Raw genomic sequence first — 13,259 nt, forward strand, 5'->3', positions numbered from 1 at the left:
TACATGAGAACTAGCACAATCTATCTGTACAGATGCGTCACAATAGGTGCAAGTTCCAGGGTTAACTATTGCCCTAGCAGTGGATTATAATTGATAGTCTGTATTTCTCAATTAACCAGGACACTCTGACTGAATATCTACACTTTCCATGTAATCTATTGTCTGTGTGCTCTGAGAGTGGCTTTTACACAACACAATGGTCTCCTTCCAAGTTTGAAAAGCTTAATCCAAAACACTCATAAGCAAATGAACTAGAGGTAGGTGTGGTGTTGGAGATGGACAGCTCCTGTTGCAAGATGAATGAAATGGTTTGGCATTTCAAGTGACTAGGAAGCTGTCAGATGACGTACCACTCATCATTCTTCTTTTTATGCTCTAAGAAGGTTGACTAGACTGAAAAGCTATGGTAAAATGTTGCTACACACTGATGGCAAAGTACAAGTACATCAAAAACCATATCATGTGACCAATCCTGCTTGGTAACAAAGTACCATTAAGGCTTATAGTGGGGTTAATCTTGTATGGATAATGTTTACACAAGATGAAATGGAGCCCCTGATATGTTTTTGTTACCACAAACTGAGTATGGTCATGGGAACCTTCTGTCTGATAACATACAACTTCAGCAGAACACTCAGTTGCATCTCAATTGTGTCAGAACGGTTTCAGAAACACATGATGGACATCTCAATTGTGTCAGAACGGTTTCAGAAACACATGATGGACATCTGAATATTTGTTCAAGACATATATGTCTTAGACCCAGTCATACCAATTTCCCTGAGTTGGGGATATTGATTACGCCATCAGGGATCTAGATGGATCCCCAACAACTTTGATATTTCATAGCGTCAATGCCATGATCTACCACTGCTATCATTACGAAAGAAAGGGCTGCTACATGCCACTAGGTATGTCTACCTCACTTTCCACAAAAATACACCCAATTATAAGGGTGTAGAGGCTCTATAAAGGTATTATCACAAAAAGCTATCTATACTGCCACATTACTGTTAGACAGGAGCATATCAATATAACTGGCACAACTGAAAGCTATTCACTGAACAAAATTGGACTTCAAAAATAGGAAAACAATAAGAGATGAAAAAGATCCTATCTGCACACCAACAATGCATTATGCATCTTCTTTTCAAGTTTCTTTTTTTTTATTATTCTTTAATAACTGATGATGTACAAAGGGATAAACACTACCATCTCATAAAAAGTATTCTGTTAACTGCAAACAACTGCAATCACATACAACACTGGGCGCTATTTTCACTCATCACACTCTTCTACTATTTGTCTACAGGCAGTATTTCGAATTTTATGTCCTGATGGTAAAGACTCAACAATCAACTTAGATTAGCAATACATTATCTGATTACACAAATTGTCTCCTATTTAGAAACAATGGAACCCATTTAGACTAACAAACCAGTACACATCTGCAACAATTATTACGTGTACCTGCAATGACAGTCTTTGCTGAACAGTGATAGAGTGGATAAGTCAATACCACATAAAAGGGTTATTCACATACATACAGACTCAATATCACTAGTGGATTTCAAGGTGAACAAAGCAAAGCATTTAACTGAACACCACATAATCTTCAGTCCGCCTCTGCTGTTCAGTTCTCAGCATTTCTGGCTGCTATGTGGAAGACCCAGCTTCAGTTCACAGTACTGCCAGGGATATTTCCTTGGTGAGAGGACTGGAACAGGGTGCACTCACAGCCTTGTGATGCCAACTGTGGGGCTACTTGAGTGAGAAGCAACAGTTCCAAGACAAATAAAGCCAACAACAGGCAGGAGAGTGGAATGATGACCCCATATTCCTCTGAACCACATACAATGATGACTGCCAGAGGATGACACAGTGGTCGATCAGTCCTGGTTGGCCCATCAGGGCCAGAACAAATAGTTTTGCTTTGCTTTGTTTTGCTTTACTTTACTTCACTTACCGTAATATACACTAACAATGTTCAGTCTGCATACACTGAAATGACAAAAGTCACATGTTAGCGATATGCAAATATACAAATGGTGGTATTATTGTGTACACAATGTATAAAAGGACAGTGCATTGTTGGGTAATCGTTGACTGGAAATGGTTATGAAACTTCCTGGCAAATTAAAACTGTACGTCGGACCGAGACTCAAACTCGGGACATTTGCCTTTTGCGGGCAAGTGCTCCACCATCTGAGCTACTCAAACATGATCACGACCCATCCTCACAGCTTCAATACTGCCAGTACCTCGTCTGGCAGAACTGAAGCTGTGAGGACAGAGCACTTGCCCGCGAAAGGCAAATGTCCCGAGTTCAAGTCTCGGTCCAGCACACAGTTTTAATTTGCCAAGAAGTTTCATATCAGCACACATTACACTGCAGAGTGAAAATCTCATTCTGTAAATGGTTATCCTTGGCTACTTGGAGAGCATTTGCAGCCATTCAGGGACCTTTTGTTTCCAAACAATAATGGAATTTGTATAGATGACAATATTCCATGCCAGTGGGTCACAACTGTTCATAATTGATTTTAACGACATTCTGGACAATTTGAGGAAATGATTTGGCCAGCCAGATCGCCCAACATTACTCCTTTCGAACATTTATGGGATGTAATCGAGAGGTCAGTTCGTGCACAAAATCAAGTGCTGGCAGCACTTTCACAATTATGCCTGAGTATAGATGCAGCATGGATCACTATTTCTGCAGGGGCTTCCAATGACTCGCTGAGTCAATGCCATGCCGAGTTGCTGCATCATGTCACGCAAAAGGAGGTCTGACATGATATTAGGAGGTATTCCATGATTTTTTTGTCATCTCAGTTTACATGCAGTACCTCACCATCACACACACACACACACACACACACACACACACACACACACTAGATCATTTAGTTGTGGCATTTACTTATATAACTCACATTTTCTTCCAACCATTAATTACAATACCTATGAAAATCCATCATACTCTGTAATTTCTTTACACAAAAGATGGTTTAAGTACTAGAAAAAAATATAAAAATCTTCTCCTTACTGTGTGTGAGGCTGGCAGAAACTGTCGATAAAAGATCCCTTTTGGAAGATCTTTGTTAGCATTTCCATCTCTCACAATAAGACTTGAAATTTCATTCATATCACGGGAGGAATCCACACAAAAATATTCCTTCATGGTCTCTCTCCAGACTGAATTAACAGCCCTAAAATTAAAAATTCTATCAGTAAAATTTTTAACATGGTTTTCTATGTTATTACTGTAATTAGAATCTATGTCATAAATAACAACAGGTGTATAAACAATATTTTCAAAATTTTCAAGCTTGCTCATAAAACCAGTTCTGATATTTACAACAGCATGGCCTTCCTGACACTGGTTTGCAAAACTAAAGGATGAAAGTAACTTTTGCATAATGTGTCACTGCCATCTAACAGCTCGATGAAACTTGGGCCATATGTAGAAAGAACTGCTACAGTATAGTTGTTGTTGTTGTTGTTGTGGTCTTCAGTCCTGAGACTGGTTTGATGCAGCTCTCCATGCTACTCTATCCTGTGCAAGCTTTTTCATCTCCCAGTACCTACTGCAACCTACATCCTTCTGAATCTGCTTAGTGTATTCATCTCTTGGTCTCCCTCTACGATTTTTACCCTCCACGCTGCCCTCCAATACTAAATTGGTGATCCCTTGATGCCTCAGAACATGTCCTACCAAGCGATCCCTTCTTCTGGTCAAGTTGTGCCACAAACTTCTCTTCTCCCCAATCCTATTCAATACTTCCGCATTAGTTATGTGATCTACCCATCTAATCTTCAGCATTCTTCTGTAGCACCACATTTCGAAAGCTTCTATTCTCTTCTTGTCCAAACTATTTATCGTCCATGTTTCACTTCCATACATGGCTACACTCCATACAAATACTTTCAGAAATGACTTCCTGACACTTAAATCTATACTCGATGTTAACAAATTTCTCTTCTTCAGAAACGCTTTCCTTGCCATTGCCAGCCTACATTTTATATCCTCTCTACTTCGACCATCATCAGTTATTTTGCTCCCCAAATAGCAAAACTCCTTTACTACTTTAAGTGCCTCATTTCCTACCCTAATTCCCTCAGCATCACCCGACTTAATTAGACTACATTCCATTATCCTTGTTTTGCTTTTGTTGATGTTCATCTTATATCCTCCTTTCAAGACACTGTCCATTCCATTCAACTGCTCTTCCAAGTCCTTTGCTGCCTCTGACAGAATTACAATGTCATCGGCGAACCTCAAAGTTTTTATTTCTTCTCCATGAATTTTAATACCTACTCCTAATTTTTCTTTTGTTTCCTTTACTGCTTGCTCAATATACAGATTGAACAACATCGGGGAGAGGCTACAACCCTGTCTTACTCCCTTCCCAACCACTGCTTCCCTTTCATGTCCCTCGACTCTTATAACTGCCATCTGGTTTCTGTACAAATTGTAAATAGCCTTTCGCTCCCTGTGTTTTACCCCTGCCACCTTTAGAATTTGAAAGAGAGTATTCCAGTCAACATTGTCAAAAGCTTTCTCTAAGTCTACAAATGCTAGAAACGTAGGTTTGCCTTTCCTTAATCTTTCTTCTAAGATAAGTCGTAAGGTCAGTATTGCCTCACGTGTTACAGTGTTTCTACGGAATCCAAACTGATCTTCCCCGAGGTTGGCCACAGTATAGTACAGAAGGTAAATGAAAGAAATAGACAATGAGATGAACAGAAATGAAACTTTTATTCAGAGACAATAATTACACTGAAATCACAGCGACTCACGATGGTCTCCTGGATATCGCAAAAGGCGAAACGTATTTATTAATAGGATGAGTTATCACCACAGATGGCAATGCGTTCACCGCATTGTGTTCCCATGCTGGACAAAATGATGGTAAGGAGCTCTCATGGTAGCGTTTTCCGTCCCCCATCAGTATGGTCACTACTGGCGAATGGTCACTGGTGCATGCAAAAATACTGTAAGATGTCTTCTTGATGCATCCAACATGTGCTTGATGGGCTGGTTATAATGACATGCAGAGAGACCCTCCTCTGTATGGATGTCACAGAGACGGCGGCCGCAGCATTGGGAGATGACAGTGTGAATCCATTTTGGGGACGAGCAAACCTGTGTACCCAGACAGCCACCCCGGCCCGGAAACAGGATGACGGCTACACAGGTTGGCGTACCTGGTCAGGCCACAAGAGATACAGTGTAACACTTATATTGATTACGAATAGCCTTAGCATGGTACACCTCGATGGTGCTACGAGAGGCAACTGAAAGCAGCATTAGAAGGGATTTGCCTTGGATGTGGATCCGGCTATTATTTGGTATTCATGGAATAATGGAATAGCTCTAATATGTTGAAAATCAGACACCAAGGTCAGCTGGCCAAGTCTTATAGGAATGTTCTGATTTCTTACATTGACAGAACTCAACCTGAGCAACAATGACATGCATCCATTTACAGTAATATTTTGAAAACAGGTCACACATGTTATCAAAAGAGAGTGAAGATGGATTCTGCAGGGGGGGCTAGTTGACAAAGAAGTTGATACACACAAGCTGATAATCAGGATAAGAAGAAAGCACAGCATAAGGTGACATCAGTAAATCCAAATGCATGAGAATGCTTCCACAACCATTTTAGATAAGCTTCCAATTCTTCAACATGCTCATTGTAATCCGGAAACAGTAGCAGATACATGACCAGAGTGGTGACACGCAAAACACGAGTTGCAAGAGACAATGCAGCAGGTGACACAGGTTAAGATGGATCCAAACTGGCCAAATCAGAGGCAGGCATTTGCAATACCTGGGTTTCATTGTGTTGCGCTGTCACGAGCACCTCCTGCTGTGGACTGAGATGCTGCAACATCACAGTAAGAACCCCTTGCTGATCAACCAGCTGGCATAAAAGCTTATCAGTAGCACCATCAGACATTGTAAACGCAACAGATGACTGAAAACCGCATGGAGAACAATCCCACACTAGTCATCACTTGCATTGTAGCTTGCACAACACACAATATACCCAAGATTATTAGTACAATTTTATGAGACTGTAGCATGTATACCAACCACCATAACATAAAGTGAACACAGTAAGATAAGACAAATATATGCAGGCAGTAGTAACATAACTGAGCATGAGTACAGCATGGCAGGGTTTAAATAGGCACTCGCCCGTGGTGGGCTCTATCTTAAGTTCACAGTATTGCCTTTACGCAACACATTCTTGTGGTTGACAACACACTGCTAATGGCACGGCTTTCAAGTGTGCGCACATTACTTCATTTCCCCAGATAATTAATTCTGATAATTAAATGAAATATGCAACTGTCATATTTAAAAACTGGAATTATAGTACTTACCAAATGGCTGTCCCAACACCAGATCCAAAATCTAATAGTGACTTTGGTTGGAATTCAGGAACTCTTTTAGATATCTCTTTCATTATTCTGAACAAAACAGCATATTCCGCAGCTGACCTTCCAATCAAGTACACAAGTGATTTTGTTTTGTCATACTCTATGGACTGCCACTTATATAAATGTTGTTTCAGCACTTTTTGAACCAGTCCCTTGTACTTTTCTCTGAAGAATTCCTTTTCTTCAACACCAAACAGAGGATTTTCAATGCCATCTGTCAAAAAATTCAATATTTATATTAAATTCTAATGCTAAAAATACAATGAGGACCAACATCATAAAATGTAATAATGTAAATTGTAGTTAATTTGGCTGTAACATACTGTGGTGGACATTGAAATTCAGACACTCAGAACCAGAGATGCTGCTTCAGTACCTGAGAAAACCTCAAAATAGGGCCAACCAGAATATAAGTGGCAAATTAGTGACTCTTAAAAAAGGCAACAAATGAGAGTGACCTGTTTTGCACGTAATGTCAAGTATTCTGATTTTTGTTGTCTTAGTATCCATCATTTACAAATTCTCGACGTTTTTGTCTTGAGCAGTTGTGAAGGGGATGGCATATATCCATTTCAAACTAGTCACCCTGCTATTCACCACAGCATATGCATGGTCGGACAGGAATTCAAACCCCCTTAAACCAGACTATAGCCACAGTGCCTTAGCTACTGAATCACCCTACACAGTAAATCTATCTATTATTCATGGCATGTTTCCTTGGATTTTTGGCTCACATATATACTAGTAACACCATCTATAAAAACAGAGATAAGGTAAATGATTAACTTCTAGCTACGTTACCTGTATTTGGGTAATCGGAGGTTTTGAAGGGAAAAAAATTGTTTGTCAGTTTGGTCTGTGAGAATATAATCTGAATATAATCTGACATGTTTTGATAAAAATTTGTATTTGTCTGGTAACTGTATATGTCTTTATTGGCAAAATGGAGTACAAGAAGGTTCTCTACTATGTTTTTTGTATTGAGCAAGATGTGAAACAAAACTGGATTTATTTCTGTTCTTGAAACAGTACACCTATGTGTTTTAAAATCTTTTTGTAAAAGTTCTACCAGCGTAGCCAATACAGAAGATTAGGCATGAATTAGAAATAAGTTTGTACTCACTAGATATTTGGTATTACTGAGTGGTAGCTTGGAGGCTGTTGATTGTTTTGTGTATTATCATTGGCTTGAAAACTTATTCTTTCATCATATGTTAAGAAAAATTTTGGCAGTTCGGTAAGAGATTTTCCCCATGTTGGTCTATTTTTGGAATCCAACACAGCAGCAATTCTGCAAAGGCATGGATTCAGCATATCCTTGGTAAGTTTCTGGATATATATGGTACCAGAAGTTTATATGCAGGTCTACAGTTACATTTACATCTACATACATACTCCGCAAGCCATCGTATGGTGTGTGGCAGTGGGTACCTTATATCACTAGTAGTCATTTCCTTTCCTCTTCCACTCACAGACAGAATGAGGGAAACAAAACTGCCTATATGCCTTCATACAAGCCCAAATTTCTTTTATCTTCATGGTCCTTCTGTAAGATGTATATTGGTGGCAGCAGAATCATTCAATAGCCAGTTCTCTAAATTTTCTCAAAAGTGTTCGGCAAAAGACTGTAGACTTCCCTCCAGGAAATCCCATTTGAGTTCATGAAGCATCTCTGTAATACTTGTGCACTTACTGAACCTACTGGTAACAAATCTAGCAGCCCATCTCACAATTGCTTCAATGTCGTCCTTTAATCCAATCTGGTGCAGATCCCAAACAGTCCCCATTACAGATGAACCACAGTCCTAAAATTGTCCCAATAAACCGAAGTTGACCTTTCGCCTTCCATACCACATCCTAACATGCTCGATCCATTTGATATCACTTTCTAACATTTGCCCGGACATGTAAATGATGTGACTGTGTCAAGCAGGACACTACTAATTCTGTATCTGAATATTATAGGTTTGTTTTTTCTACTCATCCGCACTGACTTACATTTTTCTACATTTAGAGCTAGCTGCCAGCCACCACCAACTAGAAATTTTGTCCAAGTCATCTTGTATCCACCTACAGTCCCTCACATTTGTCATCCCCCATACACCATAGCATCATCAGCAAGCAAGCAGAGATTGCTGGCTACCCTGTCTACCAGGTCATTTACATATACAGAACATAACAGCATCCCGAACACACTTCCCCGGGGCACTCCTGTCTATATCCTTATCTCTGATGAACACTCATTGTCAGGGATAACATATTGGGTTCTATTTCTTAAGAAGTCTTCAAGCCACTCATGTATCTGGGAACCCATACCATATGCTTGTACCTTCATTAACAGTCTGCATAGGGGAACAGTGTCAAATGCTTTCCAGAAATCTAGTAATATGGAGTAGGCCAGGAAATTCTTGTAAATTATCAGCTGTAGGCACTGAGTTGGCACCCAACAGACTCCCAGATGTGATTAATTAGGTGCAGATAAGGCAAATTTGGTGGCCAAGACACCAATGTGAGCTCACTTTGTGTCCCTCAAACCACTGTAACACAGTTCTGCCTTTATGACATGAATTGTTATCGTGCTGGAAGATATCATGACTGTCAGAGAAGACATCAAGCATGAATGCATGTTGATAGTCTGTAATAATATTCAAGTACATCACAGCAGTCATACCACAGAGCTCATGGAAGCCCAGATGAATATTCCCCATAGCATAATACCAACCCATTGTTCTGTGTCTGAGCATGGTCCATTCATCCATTCGTCTGAATGTTGGCATGACCATCAACCTTGTGTAACAAGAAATGTAGCTCATCCAACCAGGCACTGTGATTCATCTAATGATGCAACACAATTCATCTAATGATGCAACATGATTCCATTGATCCACAGTCCAATCTCAACACTGCAGTCATAACTGACTATATCATTATGCAAACATAGAGGGATCATCTGCTGCAGAGACCTATTTTCAACTATGCACACTGGGCAATGTGCTCTGAATGAGTTGCGCCTGGACCAGCACTGTACTCTTTCACAGATCACCATCTATCGGGTTTTACAAAATGGGCAAGACTCCGATCTCCAGCTTCTGTGTTGAGGCGTGCATGCCCAACACATCACTGCCTACCCATGGTCGCACCATCCTTTCAGCACTTTGCATAGATGCTCATGACACTAGCATGTGAACAACCAACCAGCTTCACTTTTCCTGAGGTTCTAGTTACCAGGTTCCAGGCCATAGCAATCCGCTTTTAGTCAAAAATCTACTCACCAAGAGGCAGCAGAAGAACACATGTATAAAACAAAGGTTTTACTTATGCAAGCTTTTGGAGCCAGCGGCTCCTTCTTTCAGAAGAGAGGTGAAGGGAAATGAACTGGAGAACTTTAGGTAAGGGAGTAGAGTAAGAAAAAGTCTCCATGAAGCCCGGATTAGGAGAGACTTGCCAGACAGGCTGAGAAGGAATGACAGATCAGTGTAGACTGCACCAGACGATATTTGGAAACCAACGAACTTAAAAGTGGAAGACAGGGTAATATACAAGACAGAGATTACTGCTTAAACACCACGCACGAGTTAATAAGTGTGAAAACCTTAGTGCATTATATGTAACAGAGGTGGGAGAGCGACAGTGAAAAATATACAGGTCAGAAAATGAAAGATGTAGAAAACTTAAATGGAGTGAAGAAAGTAGTTACCATGAAGAAATGCTGAGTTGGAAGAAATCAATGTAAATTAAGGCCAGGTGGGTGGTGAGAACTGAGGACATGTTGTAACGCTAGTTCCCACCTGCGGAGTTCTGAGAAACTGGTGTCTGGAGGAATAATCCAGAGGGTGCATGTTGAAACAGGCATGGGGGTCACAACTGTCATGTTGTAGAGCATGTTCTGCAACAGTATATTGTGTGTTGCCAGTATACACACTCTGCCTATGCCCATCAATTGTAACTGACAATTTGCTGGTAGTCATGCCAATGTAAAAGGCCAAACAGTGTTTATATAACAGCTGATATATGACATGTCTCATTTCACAGGTGGCTGTCAGTTCGATAGTATATGTTTTCGCCATTTACAGGGCTGGTATAGATGATGGTACAAGTGTGCCTAGAGTAAATCTTGCAAAGGGGACAATCACAGGGGTAGGAGCCATAGGGCAGGGACATGGATGCAGGAGGAGGATCTGACAAGGGTGTTGTGGGGATTGGGAGGGCGATGAAAAGCTACTCTAGTTGTGGTGGGCAAAATCTCAGACAGATTGGATCTCATTTCAGGGCATAATTTTAGGAAGTCATGGCCTTGTGGAAGTACCTGATTAATACATTTAAGATGAGTACAATACTGAGTGACAAGTGGTGTGTTCTGAAGTTGTTTTTTGGAGGGATCAGCAGTACTAGGACTGGATGTGATGGCTCAGGAAATCTGCTTTTGAACTAGGCTAGTGGGGTAATGATGTCCAGTGAAGGCTGTGGTGGGAATGGTGGTGTGTCACTGTAAAGAGTTTGCATCCACACAAATATACTTGCCTCGAATGCCAAGGCTATATGGGAGGGAACATTTGACATGGAAAGGATGGAAACTCTCAAAATGTCAGTAATGTTGTGTGTTAGTAGGTATGATGTGGACAGGAGTGTGTAGCTGGCCTCCTGTGAGGATGAAATTAAAATCATAGACAGTGGCAGGGGATTCAGAATAGGACCATGTGATGCGTAATGGGGAGAAGGTATTCAGAGATTCCAGGAATCTTAACAGGTCAGCCTCACCATGAGTCCATATGGTAAAGATGTCATCAATGCATGTGAATCAAACCATGGGCTGAAAGCTTATGGATTCCAGGAAAGCCCCCACTAAGCGACCCATGAAAAGGTTAGCATAGGAGGGAGCCATCCTGGTTCCCATGGCCATACACTTGATCTTTTTGTTTGTCTGCCCCTCATAGGTGAAGTAGTTGTTAATAAGTATAAAGTTAATTAAGGTGAGCAGGAAGGATGTCATAGATTCGGAAACAGGTGGGCACTGACTGTGGAAATGTTCAGCAGCAGACACACCATGTAGGTGGGGATATTGGTATAGAGGGAGGTGGCATCAATGTTGAAAAGAAAAGTGTGTGCTGGGAGTGGGATGGGCAAGGATTTCAGACAATCTAGGAAATGGTTGGTGTTTTTAATATAGGAGGGAACTCTTTGTACTGTGGGTTGCAGGTGCTGATCAATAAGGCAAAGAGATGTTCAATGGGTACTCTGAAGCCAGCAACTACAGGCCACCCAGGATGATTGAGTTTGTGGATCTTAGGAAGAAGGTAAAAGGTGGGGATTCATTGTTTGCATGAGGTAAGAAGTTCCACGGATTGAGGTGTCATTAGTTCGAATCACAGGGATGGGATCTTGACGGCAGATCCTGTATGTAGAGGTGTCAGACAGCTGGCGTAGATCTTCACTAACATACTCCTGTCAGTCATGTACCACAGTAGTAGATTCTTTGTCTGTTGTGAGAATAATGTTGGAGTCATCAGCTTTTCATGAATGGAGAGCCTGAAGTTCTGCAGAAGACATGTTATAGGGACCTGAGGAAGAATTGTAAAGCAATGTTGAATGTGAGGAATTCTTAGAAGACTTGTAAAAAATGATTTTGAGGTAGTGGTGGTGGATCAAGTTGGGATTGTGATCAGAACTGTTCAAGGTAGGATTCAATGTCAAACCTTTTTTTTTTAATTTTTATTTTACGTGTTCTCCTGCCGCCGCTTGATGATTACATGTTTTATCTGTCCAATTACATTATCTTATGAAAAATTGATTATTTTCACTGTGTTTAGTTGAAGTTGCTTGTATCAGTGGATGTTCCCATTTGCAGCCTGTATCAATTCTAGAATGATTCCCCATTCATATCTGCTCAGCTTATATACTTTTTTTACCATGTCACATGACCACAACACTACCAGATGCCATTCGATCTTGTGGTGGGAAGTGGTCATAATGTTTCAGATCAGTGTAAGTCACTGCATGAGATTGATTTTATGATTACTTCCTTTTTCTTTGACTTCTTCTTCTTCAACACTCACACTGCAACATTAAGCAAGTTATTAACTGTTGATCTCAAGAATGCCACTTTATGTTCATGTGGGTGGCAAAATTAGTTGTGTGTGGTAGTATCGGTAATTGCTTCACAATAATTAGAAAATTATGCTTTTATTTTCTGCTTGGGGTTTTTAATGCTACAGAGTGTGAAAAGGTACAGATTTTTGTCAGAAAATTTTTCAATAAATATTTATGGTGTGAATATTTCTGTACCTGGACCTTTTCTAAATGAACAAGCATTCGTATGTACAGGAGCAAGCAAGTATGAAAAAGATTAATAGTAAATGTGTTTCCATTCAATTTTATTATATATGTGATACTTTTGCATTAGAATGAATGTCATGTTTTGCATCTTTTTGTTCCAACTCAGCTTCTCCTTGTGCAGCACACAGTGGTCATGACTTCTAATGGCCTTTTGCAACAAATATCAGCTTTTGGTAGTCTACCACCAAACAGGTTTCCTTGGACACTAACAACAACAATACATTTAAAGAGTATCATCTACAAGAATAACTGGTTGTCTTAGGACTATCACGAACAATTGGGATCTGGTGACATGGCACATTGTCATCCATTAAAATTGCAATTGTTGTTTTGGAACATGAAGTGCATGAATGGCTGCAAATGTTCTCCAAGTAGCTGAACATAACCACTTTCAGTCAATGACCAGTGCAGCTGGACCAGAGGAACCAGTCCATTTCTTTAAGCACAGCCCACACCATTATCGAGGCACT

The 13,259-nt window shown here is 40.4% G+C and overlaps 1 protein-coding gene across 1 annotated transcript in view; it reads right to left on the reverse strand.

The window, feature by feature from the left end:
• LOC124788488 (methyltransferase-like protein 17, mitochondrial) overlaps window positions 1-13,259 on the reverse strand; it is a gene marked incomplete in the record, with an annotated part of 112,510 nt that overhangs the window by 72,383 nt on the left and 26,868 nt on the right. Inside the window, 2 exon segments of the mRNA XM_047255761.1 lie at window positions 3,050-3,212; window positions 6,400-6,670. Of these exon segments, the coding sequence (XP_047111717.1) occupies window positions 3,050-3,212; window positions 6,400-6,670 (434 nt within the window).

Source organism: Schistocerca piceifrons, chromosome 1, assembly GCF_021461385.2.
Source record: "Schistocerca piceifrons isolate TAMUIC-IGC-003096 chromosome 1, iqSchPice1.1, whole genome shotgun sequence".
Classification (NCBI taxonomy): domain Eukaryota; kingdom Metazoa; phylum Arthropoda; class Insecta; order Orthoptera; family Acrididae; genus Schistocerca; species Schistocerca piceifrons.